This window comes from Hyaena hyaena, unplaced genomic scaffold, assembly GCF_003009895.1.
Source record: "Hyaena hyaena isolate Hyena2069 unplaced genomic scaffold, ASM300989v1 scaffold_237, whole genome shotgun sequence".
NCBI lineage: Eukaryota > Metazoa > Chordata > Mammalia > Carnivora > Hyaenidae > Hyaena > Hyaena hyaena.
Genome location: NW_024080874.1, coordinates 501,198 through 523,588, shown reverse-complemented (window position 1 = coordinate 523,588; position 22,391 = coordinate 501,198). Strand labels below are relative to the sequence as shown.

General features: G+C 43.0%; 1 protein-coding gene across 1 annotated transcript; it reads right to left on the bottom strand.

Annotated features, from left to right (window-relative positions):
* Window positions 1-4,821: 4,821 nt before the first annotated feature.
* On the bottom strand, window positions 4,822-20,554 carry RRAGC (Ras related GTP binding C). Its single transcript, XM_039244481.1, has 7 exons — window positions 20,247-20,554; window positions 18,292-18,495; window positions 17,117-17,316; window positions 14,290-14,404; window positions 13,175-13,317; window positions 10,864-11,012; window positions 4,822-6,375 (listed from the first exon to the last, which is right to left on the bottom strand). The coding sequence occupies exons 1-7, from the start codon at window positions 20,481-20,483 to the stop codon at window positions 6,224-6,226; spliced, it is 1,200 nt and encodes a 399-aa protein (XP_039100412.1). The 5' UTR covers window positions 20,484-20,554; the 3' UTR covers window positions 4,822-6,223.
* Window positions 20,555-22,391: the final 1,837 nt, after the last annotated feature.

Sequence of the window (22,391 nt, the reverse complement as noted above, 5' to 3'; positions counted from 1 at the left end):
AGGAGTTAGGGAAGTAGCCAGTGGGGCTGTAAGCTTACTTATCAGTTCATCTTCCAAAGCTGTAAAGCCAGTGCCTTTTCTGGGACAAAGCCCCAGAACAGAGAGTTTCAGCACTGCTTTTCAGAATAAGATAAGCCCAGTCCGCTCAAAAAAATGAACACTCCCTTCTCAGCTGACTCGTTACCCGGAACACAAAGCTCGCACGCTTATTTGAACAGAGAGAGGAGAGGGGACATGGAAAGAAAGGGAGGAGTATTACCAAAATGAATGTACCAGCACTTCTCTTTAAAAATAACAGAGAGCATTGCAGAAGATTAATATTCCATTTTTGTAGCCCAAGCTTTTTTGTTCTGCAGGTTGTTTTAAACCAAATTAACCGTCTGCCGCGTGCCTTCTGATGTTTGATCACTTTGGCTCGAAAGATGCTTTTCAAAGTGTAAGGGTCTCAGGGCGCCTGGGTGGCTCGGTCCTTTGAGGGTTCGCCTCTTGATTTTGGCTCAGGTCATGATCCCAGGGTCGCAGGATGAAGCCCTGAGTCAGGCTCCACAGTCAGCATGGGACTCTCTCTCTCTCTCTCCCTCTCTCTCTCTATTCCTCTCCCCCATTCTCTCTCTCTCTTTCATAAAAAACAAAAAATAAATAAAGTGTAAGGGTCTTAAAGTGGAAGTTATAACACTTTTATAACAACATATTGGGAGTAACAGGCACTTTGAAGGAGGGGATGGTTTCCTTCCACTAGTTTCCTTCAACTCAGTTCCTCATTATAATGGTCCTTTTGTAATTTTCACAATTATATTTTAAACAGTTCTGAAGACAAATTGATATATGTAGTTATTTTTACATTAAAATCTGTATTTGCAGCAGCACCCAGGTGGGTGAGCATCCCACCTGGCCAATTAAGTCGGTTGAGCGTCTGACTTCGGCTCAGATCATGATCTCACAGTTTGTAGGTTTGAGCCCCGCGTCAGGCTCTGTGCTGACAGCTCAGAGCCTGGAGCCTGCTTCAGATTCTGTGTCTCCCTCTCTCTCTGCCCCCAATCCCACTTGTGCTCTATATCTCTTTCAAAAATAAATAAACATTAAAAAAAAAAGATTTAAAAAAATCTGTCTTTGCAGAACAGGGTCACAGCTGAGGATTGGGGAGAGATGGTACGGCCCCAAAAGAAAGAAGAATAAGTGCCCGTGGAAGGAAAATGTATTGCAGCCTTTTCCTTTGCAGTGTTTTGGCTCTCAGGGGTGAAATAATTACAACAGACCTCATTTGAGGAAAAGGAAACTGATTAGAGCAGGTAGTTTAACTCAAATGTGTGGCTTCTCCTTTCATGGGAGTCTCTAAGACCACACGCACCTACAACAGATGGCTCAGGAAGCACGTAGTCCTGTATGCTGTAGGAATGTGGAGAGAGCTGCCCTCTTAAGGCCCCTTTATAACTCATAATCCATGAAGTGAATGATGGTATGACCTCCGACCTATCCCACCCCTTGTTAAAAAGCTGGTAGCAAATACAAAAAGCAAAAAAATCACAAACTGCTGCCCTTCCAAAATGTCCCAGATCATCCCTGAATATCATTTCAGGGGAAATAACTTCAGCAATTCTTTGGATCTCTAAGTTGGGTGTACACCTAGGTGATTCAGACAATTTAAACTTTCAGAGCAGAGCAAGTATATAGGGGCTGGAAAGCAAAACACTGTGTTTAAATAGTACAACACCGCCACCTAGAGGTCAAATACTTAGGAATTGGACACTACCGCCAAACCAAGGGAGAAGTTAGGTTGCTACCTGGACCAGAAAGGCATCCCCTCCTTCGCATCAAAGCTGCAATGAAGGCGATTTAAACGAGGACAGGCTTTTCTCAACATATGAGATACTGAGGAAAGAGCTGTACGGTAGCAAAATATGCCCCCCCCCATCACTACAGATAAGAACAGGTACTGAGCAAATCACCAAGAAAGGGGCAGAGAACAGACCCACCCATGTCAAGGTGCAGGGATAGGGGAGTAGATGAAGGAAAAGGGAGTGGTCACAGGGCTTTTTACGGAGGATCTGGACTTACAGGGAAAGGGAGACCGATTCCAGGTTGAAAGGACCCCAAGAGCTATGGCTCAATTGTGAAAATATACAGGCTTTACTCTCATACACAACCAGGTCACCAAAGGTTGTATTAAGACACTTGGAAAATGAACTCCTACTTTCAATCCCACCGAAAACATTTCAGTAAAGTGTCGTTCAGTGTATCCATCATATACTGCTTGAGTAGGCATTCTTTTTTGTTTTCTTTGGGGTTGGGGGGAGAGAATGCGTGAGCAGAGGGGAGAGAGAGAGAGAGAGAATCTTAAGCAGGCTCCACACTCAGTGCGGAGCTGACACAGGGCTTGATCCCACAACCCTGACATCATGAAATGAGCAGAAATCAAGAGTTGGACGTTCAACTGACTGACCCACCCAGGCACCCCGGGTAGGCATTTCTAAGAGGGTCACATAAACTGAAGAACATGGGGTATAAACCAAGGCTTCTCTATTGCGGTGTTCTCAGAACCTTTAATATTTGACTGAAAATAGTAAATCTCCAAAACACTACAGAATGCTATTTCCAAAATGTGACTATAGGATTCTTTTTCCACAAAACATCCCGTGAGCAAACGTTCCCTCCCTACTTAGGGAAGCAAGGTCAAACGTGGTTTAGAGACGCAAGTCCTAGAATCAAACTGCATGGCTTCCAATTCAAACTCCACTGCCCACAATGAAGTCCCTCTATCCTTTCCCCCCATTCCTATATATGGTAATATAGTACCTACTTCACAACGTATTGTGAAAGTTCTGTGAAGTGATACATATATACCCCCTAAAATAATTCCTAGGAGTTGCTACCCCTTCAGATCTCTCCTGGCTACTCTTCATGTCCACAGGCTCCCAGCTCTGTGTGAGCTGTTCAGGGAAAATGCTATTAACAGAAACTCCAGCCAGGCCCAACTGCTGCCCTATTCCCTATAGAAACTGTTCTTTTGGGGATCTCTGGGGGCCATTGGGGAGGGTTTTAAGTTACTTTACTAGCTTAGATGGAAAATAATGACATTCACTAATAACCTCTTTTGGATATAACTAGAAAGGCTTTCAGCATTTGCAAACCAGGACAAAGAGAACCTAACAATCCACAAATCACAGGCATTGCTCTCCCCAACTACAAAGCTTGTAATATATTAATTCTAGCTTTAAAATCGTGTGTTTCTCTGTGAACGCACAGAACTCAAAATGTAGAAGGTAAATTAACTGACAAATACCTTCAGCATTTATAATGGGACTTCACTGTGTGTGTGTGTGTGTGTGTGTGTGAAGAGACTGTGTAAATGAATGGGAGAGGATACGGTATATGAAATGGCTAAAACACCTCACTTCAAGAGATTGGAAAGATTGTATGTGGCCATATGTTGCAGTTCTCCGTGAGGTAGCCTGGAACAGCTAAGCAGACAAAGCTTTCCTAACAGTTTCATAGAATTCTTCCATTTCCTTTAATCTCGAGTTGTTTCCCTCACTCACTGTCTCTATTCCACCATTTTTCAACTTTTCTCCTTGATTGCCCCCGGAATGCGTAACTTCCCGCATCTGTAGGGGGAAACGTTTCGTGGGCGCCTGTGTGCCACGGGGTACTCATCCTGAGGTACTATCTCCATTTAGCCAATGAGAGCCTGAGGCTGGAGGCACTGGCAGGCAGCCCTGGGCCGCCACGTTGGAACGCAGGCCCCACCCCGCACTAACTACATCTAGGACTAGGTTGGCCAACCTTGCTTTGCCAGGACAGTGCCAGTTTACACCCGTCCATGGCATCCCTTCCACTCTCAACAGTATCCTGGCTTGGAGTTTAAATTTTTTTTTTATTTTTGAGAGAGAGAGACAGAGAGCAAGTGGTGTAGGGGCAGAGAGAGAGAGACACAGAATCTGAGGCAGGCTCCAGGCTCTGGGCTGTCAGCACAGAGCCCAACATGGAGCTCAAACCACTGAGCCAAACTGACATTTAAGTGTCAATAATGAGTATTCCAGGGGCGCCTGGGTGGCGCAGTCCGTGAAGCATCTGACTCGATTTCTACTCAGGTCATGAGCTCACGGTTGTGAAATCGAGCCCTCCATCAGGCTCAGCATGGAATGTGGAGCCTACTTAAGACTCTCTCTCTTTCCTCCTCCTCCCTAACTCTTGCTTGCACTCTCAAAATAAACATTTAAAAAAAAAATTAAAATTAAAAAATGAGCATATGAAGGTGCCTGGGTAGCTCACTCGGTTGAGTTTCCAACTCATGGTTTCATGCAGGCCATGATCCCAGGATCGCAGGATCAAGCCCTGCCATTGGGCTCCACGCTGAGTGTGGAGCCTGCTTGGGATGCTCTCTACCCCCCACCCCTCTCTCTAAAATAAAAATAAAAAATAAATGAGTAACCCAGAAACTGGAAAAATTTAACAAACTGGGATTGGTACAAATTTTTTATATGGTGGTGTACTTAATTCATCTCCCTACCCCTTCCTGGCTTGGCTAGAACCACATCAGTTATGCCAGCCCCGGGTACTCCCCACCACAAGAGAAAATTTGTTGGTATGAAACACAACCAAAAAACCATTTTCACCAAGGCCTAGATTTCCTACCCTAAGCAGACATGGGCCAGGAGAGATGTCCAGACACAGGTATGAAATTCCTGTATCAGGACAGAGCATGAGGTCCTAATACATATGGCAATGTTAACCATACGTGGCAGTAAAAGAAAGGGGCAAAATGAGTCAACCCGCTGCTGCATCACCCCGCCCCCCTCATAGCTGAGGCAAATAAAAAACAGATTCTGGAGTAAATACATTTATTGATACCCATTTTTATATAGTTCAGTGAAATAATCTATAAATATAAAAGCATTTTCTTTTGGATATCACCATGGTCCATGTAAATACTCAACAGTCAGAACCATCTGCAGGAAGCACTCCAAGTCACACGGTTAGGTTTACAGACCTGGGTGTACATATTTCATTAAACAGTGGCACTTACGTACTCAAGTGGTCCAGTGGCTTTGGAATACAGGACTACTGGGCATGTTGAGTAAAAATAATGTGTAACTTTCAATCAATGGACAGGGTATCAACCACCAACAAAAAGAAACGATTATGAATTAATATCCTAGGTGAAGAAAGTACCACAGTTGACACTTGGTGTCAGAATACTGGAGACAAAGGATGTTTAACGACACATGTTGTGGCGCCATGTGCTCTCTCCAACTCCCAGCGGACAGCCCATCAGTGCCTTTAGAGTCATTCGCAGTTGACAAAACAGCAATTCGTAAAGAACCTAAATAGCTTAGAATAAAAGGTAGGGAGCGGCTGGTACCAAGTTTAAAGAAAAGTGAGCTAAATATTTCAACGACATAATGAAATTTCTCCCCCGGGGGAGGGGATTGTGGGTAAAACAAATGTGTTAAATTCCCATCGTTACACGGATCATGATCACTTATCCAATGGAGGAGAAAGAACCCAGATAGCTGGTACCCAGAACACAGGGGCAAAATCTGTCTTCTGTATTAACGTTTCTTCGTCAACACTTCCAAGAGAACTAACGCAGCAGCCACTGTTGAGCCTTGCTCTCGGCCTGATGCAGCATCAAACTTTCTCGTTTCTTCAGTAACAAATACAGGAATGTCCTTTGCTGCACTCAGACCATGTGTCTTCCGAGTTAGCAAGCAGATGCATTTAAAAGGTCTTAGATGTGCAACGTCCAAACCTGAAGTCTGAGAGGCAGTGTGAGAACTGAAGCGAGGCAGGATTTTGAGAGACTACTCAAACGAAAAACCTAAGTGAAGCATATAAAAATGCAGTCCTTTCTGTTATTTCCAACTGGTAATTGACAGCAACATTCTCTGGTAAGGATGGGTAAGTGGTGTTATCTCCAGGTCCAAAATATCCCAACTACTTAAAATAGGACCCCAAAGACGAGAGAGAACACACTTGAGTTCTGTGGTCTTTAGAATTCTTTTTTCCCATTTAAAAAAAAAAGAAAAAGAAAAAGAAATAGTAGCTTCAGTTGCACACCACTGGCTGAAGGGGTTTTCATCCAAATGAGAAACTCTACCCCTTGTCTCTAGAGGGACAGGCACCAGGACCCCACAGGCGGCAGCTCCCATGTCCTGCAGCACGTGGCATCTGACCCTGGAGTGAAGAGTAAGCTGGCACAGAGCCCCGACAGCTGGAATTCCGGCTAGATGGCATTTCGCGGCGTGCCATTGTGTGTCAACGCTTTCAGGCTTGGGGCACTGGTCTGGTGACCACAGCTCCTGTGAGAAGTCACACCCACCTCAAAAACCTCATGAATAGCTTTCCGGAAACAGTGGAAGTTGTAGTCTATTAAACCTGCGAGAGAGAAAAAGAAGATCAGGCCCTCTGAATGTCAGCTGTGAAATTATCTACTGGGAAATGTTTGGCAACAAGAGAAAATAACTGGTATGTATTTTAAAAACACAGGAATTTTATTTTCTGAGAATTTTGTGCCACGGCATATGCCCAAGCTGTTAACACTGGTTACCTCTGGGGCCTGGGAATGAAGCGGGTAAATAAATAGATAAAATAATTAGGAAGGTAAATGTGCTAAGAAAATTCACAATAAAAATCTAAAGTGTAAGTAAAATACTTCTCAAGCCTTTCAGGTGGCCGACGAAGGGCCGAAGGGAGCGGCGTGAAGCAGCAGTCAGCACACCGCTCAGGAGAGGCCTGGGGTCTGGGGGCACCAGAAGGGCCCAGCCCATCAGGCAGCCTCCGCCCGCTCCTCAGACAAGGCAGCTCCTTCCGCATGTGTCTCATGAACTGGCCGCCAAACAAGATTTTGGTTGAACGGTTCTATTTTGTGACAGAAATGGCTACCTGCCTGCCCCAAATCCCTTCTTCCTTAGTAAGAGAAACCCAGTTTTGGATGAGCACAATGGTGCTCAGCTAAAACATTACACTTCCCAGCCTTCCTTGTAGTTATGGAGGGCCACATGGCCAATTCTGGCCACTGATAAGCGGAGACATGTGGGACTTCTGTGAAATCCCCTTAAAAGGAAAAGGATGCATTCTTTCCCCAGCCCTGCTTCTCCTCATTGTGTGGACTACGGAGCTCCAGGAGGTGCCCTTGAGTTGAGAACGGAAGCCAGTGAGAAGAATGGGCTTCAAATGCCCTTGAGAACATCAAGAAACACATCAAAACATTATGGTGTCAGGAGCTCCTGGGCGGCTCAGGCAGTTGAGTGTCCAACTCTCGATTTCGTCTCAGGTCATGATCTCATGGTTTGTGGGTTTGAGCCCCGTATCCAACTGTGTGCTGACCTCGCAGAGCCTGCTTGGGGTTCCCTCTCTCCCTCTCAGTCCCTCCCCAACTCTCTCGCTCTCAAAATAAATTTATTTAAAACACACACACACACACACACACACATACACACTATGATGTCAAAATGACTATAAATGTCAAAGAAGTCTAAAAGACGGAAAGCCCAGTGCAGAGCAAAGGCAGCCAGTGAGCGCCTCAAGGATGAGGCAGAACTTCAGGGATACAGGCAAGATTTAATTAGGCAGGAAAGAGGAGCAATAGTACAAAAACAAAAATAAAAAAAACCCACCAAAACAGGAGGGAGCTGGCAATGAGGAGACAGCACAGGTGGAAGACAGGAAAGAAACTGGCATGACTGGGGACAGGGACAGAGAATGCTCCCTGGGAAGTAGGTGGAATCAAGTCAGAGAGACTTGAACACTAGCCAGAGACTTGGTGATATTATGAAACCACTGTTCATTTTTTTATGTCTATCAATGGTTGTGTCATGTTTTAAAAAAACACTATCTGGGTGCGCCTGGGTGTCTCAGTCAGTTAAGCGTCTGACTTTGGCTCAGGTCATGACCTCACGGCTTGTGAGTTTGAGCCTCGTGTCAGGCTCTGTGCTAATAGCTCAGAGCCTGGAGCCTGCCTCGGATTCCGTGTCTCCCTTTCTCTCTGACCCTCCCCTGCTCATGCTCTGTCTCTCTCTGTCTCAAAAATAAACAAACATTAAAAAAAAATTTAAAAAGAACACTATCTCTCAGAGATACCTGCTGAAATCTGGATAGACAAAGTTATTTGATCAAGTCAGAGATCTGTTCCAAAATAGCCCAGTAGGGAAAGAAGTACAGAAATGAAGTAAGATTGGCTATAATGTTGATAATCATCCAATCTGGAAGATAAATAGAAAGGATTCATTATGTTATCTTCTGTATGTTTTTTGACAGTTTCCACAACAAAAGAGCAAGAAGTAATAATGAGTTAGCTGCTAGGATAAACAGAAAGCAAGACTGACCACAGGCTGGTGACTGTCGAAGCAGGAAGATGGGTACACGTGGACACACTCTGTGCTATTCTACTTCTGTATATATTTGAAAATTTCCATAAGCGGAACCACCAAAAGTGGCTTTTTAAAATTTTTTTTAAAGTTTTATTTAAGTAAGCTCTACAGCCTATGGGGGTCTCAAACTCACGACCCCAAGACCAAGAGTCCCACGCTCTTCTGACTGAGCCAGCCAAGCGCCCCCCTTTTTCTTTTTTCAAGTTTGGCTGGGTTTTTTTGTTTTTTAACTTTTAAGATTAGAATAGATAAAAATAACGAAATTCTAAGAAGTACAAAAAGGTTTAAGGTATATGAACAGGTAAATTACCAAAGAAGAAACTTGAACTGGCAGAAAAGATGCTTGCTATGAAGAAAATGTCTGCCCTAACTAGTGATTAAAGTAAAAATTAGAACCAAACGAGACCATTTCACACCTACCAGACTGACAGGCATTATCAAGGACATGAAGTGACCAGAACTCCCACACAGTACCGCTAGGGGGGAGAACTGGTAAAGCCACTTCGGAAAGCAATGAGGAATAAGGTTGAAGATGTATGAATACATCTCTATAAATTCCACTACTAAACATACCCTAAGAGAAATTCTCCACATGTGCAAAGGCAAACATGTTCATTTGTTGCAAAACTATATGTGATTTTAAAAACAATCTACATATCCATGGGGTGCCTGGGTGGCTCAGTCAGTTGAGCACCTGACTTCAGCTCAGGTCATGATCTCATGGTTCCTGGGTTCGAGCCCCACATCGGGCTCTATGCTGACAGCCAGCTCAGAGCCTGGAGCCTGTTTCAGATTCTGTGCCTCCCTCTCTCTCTGACTCTCCCGTGCTCACGCTGTCTCTCTCAGAAATAAATAAAACATTATAAAAAATTTTAAAGAAATAAATAAAAATAAAATTAGTCTACATGTCCAGCAAAAAGAAAATAAATTGTGGTATATCGAATCCATATAGCATGGCGTGCAGAGACAATGAACGAATTAAACATACATGTTATCAAAACAAGTAAATCTCAAAACAGATCTTGAGTGAAGAGAAGAAACAAGCTGCCAAAGACCATTTATATTTTTATATCATTTACACAAGGATACAGGATACAAAGCTCTATGTCGTTTAAGGAAGATACCAAGTATAAAAGAATAAAAATAAGTCATACACAGGAAAACTGAAAACCACATTCAACAGTGTTTTAGTTCTGAAGCTCAAAGGTTAATGCAGATTTTTGTTTTATCCAAAAATTTTGTGTATCTGATATGGTTCGGTAACATTAGTGAAATGATATTCATTCATTCAATGTGAAACTACTATTAGAAACGCAGACGGAAGAGCAGGAACTTGCTGCAGGAACAAGAGAGTTCTCACAGATCCACGAGAACGTAATAAACACGATGAAAGTAATTTTCTGAAAGCTAGTCTGCCTCTGGAATAAAAGACAACACATACTCAAGCCCTCAAAACCCAGGCCAAGCACATAACCTCAAGCAGGACATTACTGCAGCACCACGGGCCTGGACTAGAGTCACTGACAGTGGGAATAGAAAAGAAACCGAAGAAACAAATAATAAGACTGGGTGAAAATTCAAGGTCAACAGTACAGGAAAAAGAATAGAAAAAAGAGGACACCGAATACCCTCTGTGAAGTGACGTGCAAGGGCCCCTTCAGCAATATGCCACCACACAGTCACCTGACTACAAGGTATCTGAGCCCGGACACCGGAAACCATCACACTGAGGAACAAAAGCAGGGTAGCCAAGAGAGTCATGACACAGAAGTGCAAATACTCACCAGTTCTGACACCAGGTACAAGGTAATAGTCAAATGAAATGAAAATATCTTACTAACATCTCCAAACACGGGACTGGACTATGGGCTCAAGTCAGAGCTAGAGATGTGAGTTTTCAATCAACTACATAGACAAAACTAACGAAGCCGTGGCCTGGGTGAGCTGACCAGGAGAACAAGGAAGAAGCGAGCAGACAGACTCGGCTCTGAGGAGCGCTCAGACTGAGACAAACGGTCCGAGGGAGGAGGAGATGTGGTAAGAGAGACAAATATGTAAAATAACCTGGAGAGCTCAGCATTAGGGAAGCACAGAGAGACGAGAACTTCCAGAAAGGAGGAATGGCAGGGCCATATGCTTCGGAAGGCTGAAGAGGCTACAGAGCGAGGAAAGGCCACTGCGTGTAGCAGGAAAGGAACCTGGGAACCTGCCAAAGAACCATCTCGGTACACAGAGTCGGGTGGAAGCCAAGCCACAGGCACTGAGACATGTGTTAAAAGGACCCCAAGTAAGAAAGGCTGGAATTAAACACTTGACTTAACGTCAAAGATCAAAAGAAGGATAAAGTCTGGACTATATATGGAAAGGAAGGAACAAAAGTAGTTCGAGCTGATAATCCTCTTAACGCTGCAATGTTATCTTCTCTTACTTTCAAGAACCTAATAAATGATGACAAAGAACTTCACATAAAAACAGCCTTTTAAAATGCCATTACCTTTTCGTTCAAAACTTTCTTCCCTAAGAATGCAGACCAGTGCCAAAAATTTAGTCACTTCCTTTAAGTAAAGGACAGTTGTATTATTCAGCTTGATAATTGCCATAGATTCTTTGTCATAAGCACTTCCACTTCCATCTTCCTTTAACCTGTTTTAAAAGAAAGTATTCATTACACGTTTCCCAACTAGGTATTTTGTCACATTTAATTTGCACAATGACAAGTCTTTCCACCTAGTTTCTGGAGTGTCTTTTGAGAAAAATACTGGCTTAAACATACTGGAACAGAGGTTCTCATTTAAGAAACGTGGTTACCTGACTGGGATGCAGTATTCCACGTGGTCACACCTTCATCTGGTCTACCCAGCATACATGGAATTCAACAGGTTTCCAACCTTCCCTCGTAAAAAGGACCCAACCTAAGAGACCTGCCATTTGGGGCACCTGGGTGGCTCAGTCGGCTGAGCTTCTGACTCCAGCTCAGGTCATGATCTCACGGTCCATGGGTTTGAGCCCTGCATGGCACTCTGTGTCTCCATCTCTCTCTGGGCTCCCCACCTGCCCACTCACACTCTGTCTCTCTCAAAAATAAACATTTAGAAAAAATTTTTAAAAAGAGAGAAAGCTGCCATTAGTGAAAAAGGAGTAAGCATAAAAACTAAAATGAGGGGCGCCTGGGTGGCTTAGTCGGTTAAGCGTCCGACTTTCCCTTAGGTCATGATCTCGCGGTTCGTGGGTTCGAGCCCCGCGTCGGGCTCTGTGCTGTCTGCCAGCTCAGAGCCTGGAGCCTGTTTCAGTCTGTGACTCCCTCTCTCTCTGACCCTCCCTTGCTCACGCTGTCTCTCTCTCTCTCTCCCCTAGAAATAAATAAAAATATAAAAAAATAAATAAATAAATAAAATAAAATAAAATGAATACAGTCTGTCAAAGACACTATGGAATCCTGATGCTTACAAAGTGAGCCTTCAGGGTCTGAAAGCTATTTTATTTTACTAGAATTGTCAGAATTATGTGCTTCTCCTTCAAAAGATGTAAATCAAGAGTCAAATAAGAAGCAAATATAATAAAGCACAAAGTGCATGCATGGATTGTGTGAAGAATGACAGTGGAGAGATTTTCTGTTTTATAATGTGCCTTATAATGTATTTTACAATGTACTTTATACTGAAAAAAGAACTTTGCAACTGAATTTGATTTTTAAACTATTAAAAAAAAAGGGGTTATGAAATTTTGATTTCTTTTACAGAAAAAGCAAATGCTCTATTCATCCATTTTCAAAATTAAGAATGGGAACATGAAACTTTACTGAATAATAAACAGACAAAAATCATGTTTTTATTATGGGAAAAATTAGAACAGAGGAGAGCCTGTAAGCACAACAGTGAAAAACAGAAACAAAAGACAGGGACAGACAGGGAAAGAACAGGTAAGAGAAATGCATTCTCCTCCTCAGAGGCAGCTGGAGAAAGACGCCAACAAATTGGGCTGAGAGACCAAGGTGAAGGGCAGGGACAGAGAGATGAATGAAGAGTTCAGACCAGGTGGAGAGAGGAACAGATAAAGGACACAGGTACCAGAAAGCAAAGGTAATGTCAGAGCATCAGAAAGTGCCTGGAGAGTGCTGATGTTAATACATGAGGGGAATCAGGGCTATTATAAACAACAGAGGTTGTTGGCTTTTGAAATATCAGTAATTCTCCAAAGTTTTCACTCATCCTCTGAACTATTCTATAAAATCATACACTTGTGCTAACATTTATAAAGCTTGTATGGAGTTTGAGGAATTTACATAAAGAAAGAGTTTACATTTTAGACATTTATTTTGAAAACTTAGATGTATGAGTCAAAATTTTCTATGGGCAAGTCCTCTGACATCCAAAATTCTGACTTCCTTGTTCTATGAAAGATTAAGGATCCCTCATTCCCACAAAGCCTGAAGTTAAATTAGGAACCAGGACTTCCTCTGTTATTCAAAACATTTTAAATAAATCAATCTACTTTTTTGATCTAGCTAAATCCCTAAGGGAGAAGACACAGTGCAAGCCTCCTAAATAATGGCAGGAGAAACTTTACGTGACAATGAAGTCTGGCACTAGCCACTTTTTCAACCGCTTTTATCCATCCTCTCTGAAGGAGTAAGACCTAACAGTCCATCTACAGACACATCATGTTCCAAGTTGAAGAACTATGGTCAGAACAATTCCACTCTACACAGGACCTGCTAGAGGCCTCAGAAATTAATCCCTCTGACAAACTGAATTGGTAGTTTTCCATCTGCTCTGAGATCTTGCCAAAATGTGTATATAACTTACCCATATATACAAGACACATCAATTACAACATCAATCATGTCACAGCAAAGTTCGTAAGATTGCATATCCACAGGTGAACTGTCTGTTGCAATGTAGATTTTGCTGACGACATCGAAGAGGAAAGCTTTTTCAATACCTGAATTCTTGGAGAAACAAAATTAGGGAAGTGTCAGTTTTAAGATTCAAAATTTGTAATTTACCTCATATCCTGAATGACTAACACACAAGGACATTTTTTAAATGTACCAAAAAAGCAAATGATACTTGGTTTAGAGACATTTCTGTTCTCCAAGGAATAAAAGTGGAATTATTTTACTAATCTGATCGCACCAAATATGTTTCTTCTTACTTAAATGGATCATTTGCTAAGATACCACCAAAGAATAAAAATTAACAACAGCAACAACAAAAAACCCTCCGAAAATCAAGCCATCCTACATTTTCATTAATCCTTTCTTGTTGCAATAATCAATCTCTGATCTGAATGACCTCACTACCAGGAAGGCTTTCCGTGGTAATTAGCAAAACATAAAAGAATTAATTTTATGTCAACACCTAGCATAACCCCAACCCCAAAAGAACTGAGGATGACTACATGCAGAGTCGTTCAAAGTCATGTCTGGAAAACATAAAAGTTGAAGGTTAAATTAACTGAAAGAACATCCTTTTTTTTTTTTTTTTTAGCTGAATCCTCAAAATAAGGTGAAATGTGACACTAAAGTACGGTTAGCAAGGAAAAGATCAATTTTTCAACATGACCTCCAATAAAGCAGATATTAGATTCAAATTCCCAAAACCCAGGCTTTTCCAGTTACTACTCTTCATTCAGGAAACAGATATTATGAATTTTTTTTATCATGAAGATTTTTATTAAGAAAGCATGAGGAAATTTTTCATTATTACATTTTAAGACCAAAAGGGTGAGCACTAAAGAGCTCAGAAAATAACTCCGGCCATTTTTTTCTGAATGTTCTTATGATTTACTTTACATGTTAAGTGTGTCATTAGTCTTTCAGCCTGACTCAGACTAATCCAAGTCAGTTTTGGGAGACTTGGATAACAGAGATAAATTCAAGAAAATGCAATCAGAGACAATAGTAAATTAGCTCACTTACTGATATAAAGATATTTAATAGGTTTTCCAAAGTCGGCAGCTGTGGGATGAGTTTCTGCACCACCTTACTAAAGGCTTCAAATATTGAATGGTCATAGATACTAGTCAAATAAAAGCTGAAAAACACAACATAGTTTGATTACTTAAAAAAATAAAGTGACAGTTATCACAAAATATAAATTTTTAAGTTTCTTATCATTTCATTTCAGGAAGTTCAGACAAAGCCTTTTTATCTTGCCCGTAATCCCCACAGTTCAAGGACACAAACGAAGCCTCCCCACCTAGCTTGTAACCATCCACCTCATTATTGCATTTACACAGAGGGCAATTCCCTAGTACCCAGCAAAGCATTTCCAGATGCAGAAATCTGAATATTCACCTAATTCTGTGCAACCTGGTCCAAAAAACTTGATTTCTTAAGCCAAAAAACTGACAAAGACCAAGATAGAAACCAAAAGACTATGGAGAAGGATGACATTTATTAAATAAGAATGTAATTCAGGCTCTACTAAAGTGTCATCTTCTCAGAAAGCTCCTCCCTGGCCCCCCTACCTAAAATAGCACCCCTTTCACCTAATTCATTTTTCTTCATAGCACTGATAAGCACCTAAAGTTACACTATACATTTGTAAGTGCTTTTGAGCTGTCTCATTCACCAGAATGTAAGCCCCATGAGGACAGAGACTTTGACAGTCCTGCTCACAGCTACAACCCCAATGCCCTCAACAGTGCTCATAAATATCTGTTCAGTAAACAAATGAACACAATTGATGCTCAGTAAATAATTTATTTGGAAAGATAGGAGCTAGGGCCCTCCTGAGAACGGGACAGGAATCTAGTAGCCTAAAAGGACATACAGTGGAAACATAACATCTACAGATTTAACAAAACACAATTGAGAAAGACACACCTTTAACCTTTCAAACAATACAGACAATTTTACCTCCTTTTTAGGTCAGGGATACTTTCCATTACACAGTTGTTTTACTTATTTATTTACAAGCATATATTACAAAGTTAGAAACACAGATCTGTGAATATCACACTTTACAGGCAATTTAAAAATACTCTCGAGGGGCACCTGGATGGCTCAGTCGGTTGGGTGTCCGACTTCGGCTCAGGTCATAATCTCACAATTCATGGGTTTGATCCCCACGTTGGGCTCTGTGCTAACAGCTAGCTTAGGGCCTGGAGCCTGTTTCAGATTCTGTAGCTCCCTTCTTTCTGACCCTCCCCTGCTCATGCTGTTTCTCTCTCTCTCTCTCTCTCTCTCTCTCTCAGAAATAAATAAAAATGTTAAAAAATTTTTTTAAATAAATAAAAATAAAAATACTCTCAAGAAGCTGTCCTAGGACCCTAAACCTGACGCAAGATGGGGCTCGACTTTACATGTTAGAGCAATGAACAAGAGAGACCAATGTGAGAAGGTCCTGCCCAGTCTGTGACGCCTGGAGGTAGAGGGTGACAGGAGAGCCTACAACACAGGCAGGTAGTGAGGTGAGTTTCCGGTAACCGGAAATCGAAGGAAGCCTAATCCACAGGTGTGCTAGTGATTAACAAAAGCTAGATGTAAAATTCTAGAGAGGTTAACATAGGCCTAAGATCCTATAAGGAACTAGAGAGAGGGATGGCATGTACCACTGGGGTGGGCTGCCCCAGAAAGGGACACAGAAGTGGCATAAAGACGAGGAGAATTCCCATGGGCACTAAGGGAACACAGGACAATCATGGCCTAAAATCCATTGTTGATAGTAGATTCCCAACAAGATGGAGGAATTTCACAGGGAGGCACTTTCACTTTCCCTTACAAATATTGCTGAATTTTGTTTTAAAAGTGAATTACCTATAAATATTTTAAAATTTTAATCCGGGCAAACTATAGATCAATAAGACTTTTTCTACATGACTTCCTAGAAAAATAACATAAAGACCCTGGAGTCTGAGACCCTAAGGAATATTAGGGGTAGGAATGGGGGTTGGCTTGAGCCTATAAGGAAGTCACTGTAACAGACCAGGGATAAGGAAATAGCTACACGTGTGTCTCTCTGCTGCTTCCCCTTTAAGCTATCTACATCATCAAGAGAATTTTCTTGGGTACTTTTTATTACTCATATCTACCTATACCACCAAAAAAAATACAACATATAGATAATATTCCTCACATGCTTTCAGAATACAAGCACATAAACCATCAATCCTATCTAGTAGGTGTTTTTTTCAGTAATAATTTTTAATAATATTTAATTATGAATCAGTTCTTGAAACCTAACAGGAGCCCAGAACAAATTTATAGAATAAACTCACCTAACCCAAACTTTAGAGATTCATATAAGCATAAACTGTTTTTAAAAATATACACAAGATAGAGCAGAGTCCAGATTTGAAACTGTATCCTCTTTAAAGGCCCTTCCTACTGAAAAAAATAAAGTGAAAACTCAAGCTACAGAGATCTACAACAAATGTGACAGAGAGTCCTTGAATAAAGGCAAAAAGAAAAAAAAAAAGATGAAATAAAGAGAGGGAAGTCCCAAAGCAGATTTATGCCACGAAGAAACAGGCTGATTCCAGTCTCTTGAGATGAATTTCTAAAAGCACCAACGAAAACACTTTATAGGACTTCAATCTCCAAGAAAATGCAGAGAACTGGGAAAGGAACTTCTCAAGAACATCCAGGCTCCCAAAACTGAATTCCACAAAGAAGAGATCAAGAACATTACAGATTTGGAAAGGGTTTACCAGTAACAGAAAGCTATGTGTTTGTAATGACAGAGATGGGAATACATTTACACATTCTTCAGGGCTCTCATATCAAACACACACGTTGTTACCTAAGGTGGAGTTTTTCTAGCCCAGCATCTGCAAGGTCATCATTGGCCCTTTGATGAATGTCCCTCTGTGTTTCTATTTTGTGATCATCAGACAGACCATCAACTTTGTGAATAAAAACCTCAAAATTCATGTCTGGGTTAACTTTGTAGGCTTTAGAAACAGTAATGTGAAGTCTTGTTAAAGCCTCCATGTAGTCATCCTGTAAGTCAGAACAAAATATTTTTTAAAAAGAAATCTTGTAAAAGTCAGTAACGAGTTAAGAAAGCCTCAAACCACCTCTTACCCCAACCACAGAAAATATATTACCCTAATTATTCACAAATACTCAAAACATTCAAATACACGAACTTAAACTAAGTCTTTAATCTCTCCAGAAAAAAAATTCAATTACCAAGTTAAAGCTTGTAATTTTTAATATCGATAATATAAGGAAATGGCCATTTCTTCCCAACAGAATTTTTCCAAAGTAATCCCAGCTCTGCCATTCATTAGATGTGTGACTGCGAGCAGGTGCTTAAACCTGTGATCTGAGTTTACTTCTTCACAAAACTGGCGTTACCGTACCTACCTCACAGTATCGTGAAGAATAAATTAAATCGGATCATGTGTGTGAAAGCATATCCATTACAGAGCCTGTCACGCAGGAAGCATTCCTGACTGATGTTTACACTTATAAAAACTAAGCTTCTTATGGACAGGGACATGTCCCATTCTCCTCAGTGCCTTTCACATGTGAGGCCCTCAATAAACGCTTGCTGAGCTAAACTCAGTTTGGACAGCTAAGGAAACCACTCACTTTAACATTCACTTGGTTCTCCTCTTCCAACTTATATTACGGGCACCGAGGAGATTTTTCCAGTGAGTGACATCCCCATCATAACAGTTAATAAAGTACAGCGATATCCACTGTTAACAAATAAAAGTGGAAACCTGCTCAATAACTGGAACTCAAAGATAATAAATAAGCTACTATCTCCTAATCATCTATTCTGCACTCTCACAAGGCATGCCTGCTCCCAACACACTTCTGCAGCTGCAACTCTCCTACTGGAAGGAGTTCTCCCGGCAAAGAAACACGCTGCAAGCACATGATAAAGAAGATAAACAGCTTTCCTTTGTTTCTACATCTTTTGACACCAGAAGAAAAGAGGCAAACATCATTATTCCTAACTACCTGTGCATCAATGACATATATCAAAGCTCCAGTTCCCCTGAAGATCATCTCGTAGTCAAAAGTTGGGTCAAAAAAGTCCATTTGCCCAGGAAAATCCCAGATCTGGAAATTCACAAAGGAGCTATTGGAAATGTCATCTTTATAGATCTTGTTGGTACTTTCCAAAAAGAGGGTCTCGTTGGGGGACATTTTGTGAAACACCACCTGTTAAAAGAAAGAAGATAATCTTATAACTATTCAGCTTTGTATTTCAAGTTCAAAATTCCACCCTGAATTAACATTTAAAGAATTTGATCCTATAGCAAAGATGTTTAAAGAGATAAAAAGTGAATGGTGTATCCCTCAGTACTCACTATTCTTTTATTTCTGAGAGACGAGAAGACATCAAATTAATTCCCATCAGGCCTATTTTGGAGCTAAACTTTTCTGCTATTTTCTCTGCACCATATTTAATCCTAGTAGGAACAATGTCTCTTGTGTTAATTTTGTTTTCTGTTAAACTGTATTAATTCTGCCAAGATCTGCTTTAAGATTACAAAAACAAACAGCTAAAGTAGAATAACTTTTGTTTATTGAAAACTTCCTGGGATGCCTACATCAGGCTTTGAGAAATCATTAGAAATGTAACTGACTAGACTCTGCCTTCACAGAGTTTACAGTCTTGCAGAGGATGTAAAACAGCTAGGAATTATACCAAGTAGAAACTGATATATGGGGGGGGGGGGGAGATAGTTATATATGGGGGAGGGGAAGTGACAGGGAAAAACAGCTCCCATGAAAAAAGAAGTGGTAATGGTAATTATTAAGAATCAGGATAATCCCAATCCATACAATGCTAACATAAAGCTAATTTATCTCTATTACTTTCTAGAAGAGGAAAATGGGTAGTTACTCCCAAGGTCTGGTCAATGAGTAACAACTGAGAAGAATTAAATGCAGTTTGCTAAATCCCCACTGTAAATGTACTCAAATTTTGCTACAATAAGTGAGAAGACAAATACAACCCAGCAATCCAGTAAATTCGGAAGTAAACACAGTACTTGCAGAAGAAGGCTACTTTTTAAAACCACGATGTTTACAAAATATCACAGATTTACTGTGGACAGACCTTTGCAGCAGAGTGGAAAGGGCAAAAAACGAGAGATCTGGCGTTTTAATATCAGCTCACTTGTAGGTGAGGGGGATGGCGAATGGAGGTGGCCAACCTTGCCTCAATTTCCCCCTCACTAAGAAGGATCTAACCCTCCATTTGTTCCCGGCAGACCCGAAGCGAAAGCAATTGTCCTGATCTAGGTCTGCAAATACTCTCGATTCTCAGAAGATTTTTGTATCGACACGCATAGGGGAGGACCATCACCAGTAATGACACTCGCCTGGCCACAAGTATTAAAACTGGGGGAGTAACAGCCCCCGATCCCCAGTAATGTTAAACTCTCCTTCGCAGCAGTAACAAGAGCAAGCATTAAAATGGCCAGTGACTTAGTCACAGCTCTTCCAGACGCTGCTCCCTGGGGCTCACCTGGGAAGCCCTGCAAACTCAGGCCACCCGAAGTGAGAGCCATAGACAAAAACCGGGCAGGGGAGGGGGAGTCGGACGAGTTCTCCAAGTTGGGACCGAAGAGTACGTCTCTGTTTCGGAAAAGCACTCAGGGGCTGGGTCCCAGGGGGCGGAGGTCCCGGGCGGCGGCACCGGCACCTGCCTCCCTCCAGCCAGTCTCGCTTTCAGGGACCCGCTCGGCCTCAGCTGACTTGGGCGTGGACTCCCAGGTCGGGGTTCTCCGCGGGCCGCGCCTCTGGCCCCGGTCCCCAGAAGACAAGAAAAAGCGCAGTGGGACAGCCCTGCCGGCCAGCCCCGGCCGCCGCCCTCCTCGGGGGTCCCCCAGCCCCGCCCGACGGTTACCCGAGCCCCCGGGAGGGGGAGAGAGGGCCGGGGGACCCGGCGCGGCCCCGCTCACCTTCTGGATGGAGGACTTGCCGCTGCGCCGGAGTCCCATGAGCAGAATTCTCGGCTTGGAGCTGTCAGCGCCCCCCGGACCACAGCCTCCGCCGGCCCCCGCCCCAACCCCACCGCCCGCGGCTGCCGCCTCCTCTTCCTCCTCCTCCACGCCGTAGCCGAAGTCCTTCGGGAACGAATCCGCCGCGCCGTAACTGCCGGCCAGGGGCGTCTCCTCCGCCCCGTACTGCAGGGACATGGTGCTGGAGCCGCCGCCGCCCGCGCCCTGACAGGCCAGGCCAGGCCAAGCCAGGCCGCCGCCTCCCCAGTCCGCCGCCGCCGCCGCCGCCCCCGGCAGCCGCCGCCGCCGCGCGGCCCGCCCCCTGGAGCAGGGCTCTCATAGGCTCCACGCCGAGGCCCAGCCCCTCATTGGCCGCCCGAGCTGCCACTCGGGAGCAGCAGGGTAGGTGGTGCCCGTCACGTGCCCGGAATCACCTGACTTGGAGCCGTGGAGGGGGGAGGAGGAGTCACGAGGAGGGTGGCCCGGCCGGCCGAGCCCTCTGCCCTCCGCCCTAGCGAGCACCTCGGTCCTGCCCAGCCACGCGCGGAGTTCCTCGCCGCTCCCCTGCCTTCTTAGGAGCTCTGGAGGCCATCGCAACGGGAGATGTTCTCTGGGCATTTGGGGGAAGAACTAGTTGTCGTCCTACCGTGGTACTCGCCTGACCAGTATTTACTGATGCCCGCGATGCCCTGGGGTGACAAGGGACACAAAATTGAAACCGACTCGGACCCTGCCCGCCCTCAAGTTGTTCGAAGATTAATAGAGATCGGATCTCTGCGTAAGTAGCTTCGGTACGAGGTATGAAGTGGAAAGGTCAAAGGTGAAGATAATAGTGCTCGGGAGTTGGGTGGGAAAGTCTGTAAGGAGGTGGCGTCTGAGCCGGTCTAGATGCGTGGAGCTGGTAGGTAGGGAGGAGGAGCCAGTCTGAGTGAGGGTAAAGCCTCAACCAAAGGCAGAGTCATGGGTGTGATGCAGCTCGTTCTAGCAGGTAGCAGGACCCAGATAGGAGTAAATGCGGCCAAGCTGGAACAGCTTATTCTTCTTCAGCAAATCAAGACAGTGTATACTACTACCACCTTAAACTCAATGGGACTCAATTTTCCCTCCTTCCCACCTAGTTGGTCTACTTTTCAAGTAATTTATCCCCCGCCCCCAAGAGAACACTGCATCTTCCATGATTTCAGTTCGCCACCAAAGGAATGAATAATGAAAGCAAACTAAATCTAATCCTTTCACCAAATAACGTTTGAGAAAGCTAGAGGAATTTTCATCCTCAACAGTCAGAAGTTAGAGTTGGAAATTTGACGAACCAAGATCCTCCTCTTAAAATAGAGGTGGTGGTGGCACTGAATTTCCCAAGAAACTAACTTCTAGATTATGAAAGGAAAGCATATTCTTGCGTGTCTGGGACTTGGCTACTTCTGAATCTTTAAGTGAAAGGTAGGACACATCCTTCGAGGTCATCGGTTACCCCAGTCTCTCACCTAAGGAGAATCTACCCTGTAACACCTGTGGCTGTTGATAATGCAACATACACCTCGATAGTTCCAAGGGAAGAGCTCACTATCTCAAAAGGCAGCAGCTTCCACTGAGGTAGAACTTTGTTTGAAAGTCTCCTATGCAAACCGAAAATCACACTCCTTGGAGCTTAAAATAGAACACAGGAGCAGTCTTCATCTTTTCCAGGACAGCCCTTCAAATATTAGATCGCAGTATTCATTACCCACTAAGTCTTCTCTCTCACATAAAACATAATCTGATCTTTCGACCACTGCTTCTATGGTCCAATAGAACTTTCTGTGAGGATAGAAATGTTCTACAACTGTACTGCTCCATGTAGTAGCCAGTGTGGATTGAGCATTTGAAATGTTGCTACTGTGAGGAATTTTTTTTAACCTTAATTGCCAGATGTGGCTAGTGGCTACGGTACTGGACAGCACAACCTCCTATTTTCAAATGCCTTCTCCCTGTTGGTCACTCACTCTTTTACACGCATTTTAGCTTGTCAACAACACCCACCAAATGTCTAGCATCTACAATGCAAAATGACCAATACAGCCTTCAGGATTACTGTTTAGCACCTGGTCAATACTTCTATTATGCTTT

What these genes read in the sequence shown, in the direction of transcription:
- RRAGC (XM_039244481.1), bottom strand. Translation starts at nt 20,483, where the DNA reads ATGTCCCTGCAGTACGGGGCGGAGGAGACGCCCCTGGCCGGCAGTTAC. An exon ending in TATATGTCATTGATGCACAG is followed by an intron (nt 17,317 to 18,291) that starts GTAGTTAGGAAT and finishes TCTGACTTACAG; the next exon opens with GATGACTACATGGAGGCTTT. An exon ending in CTAGAAAAACTCCACCTTAG is followed by an intron (nt 14,405 to 17,116) that starts GTAACAACGTGT and finishes TGTGTTTTTCAG; the next exon opens with CTTTTATTTGACTAGTATCT.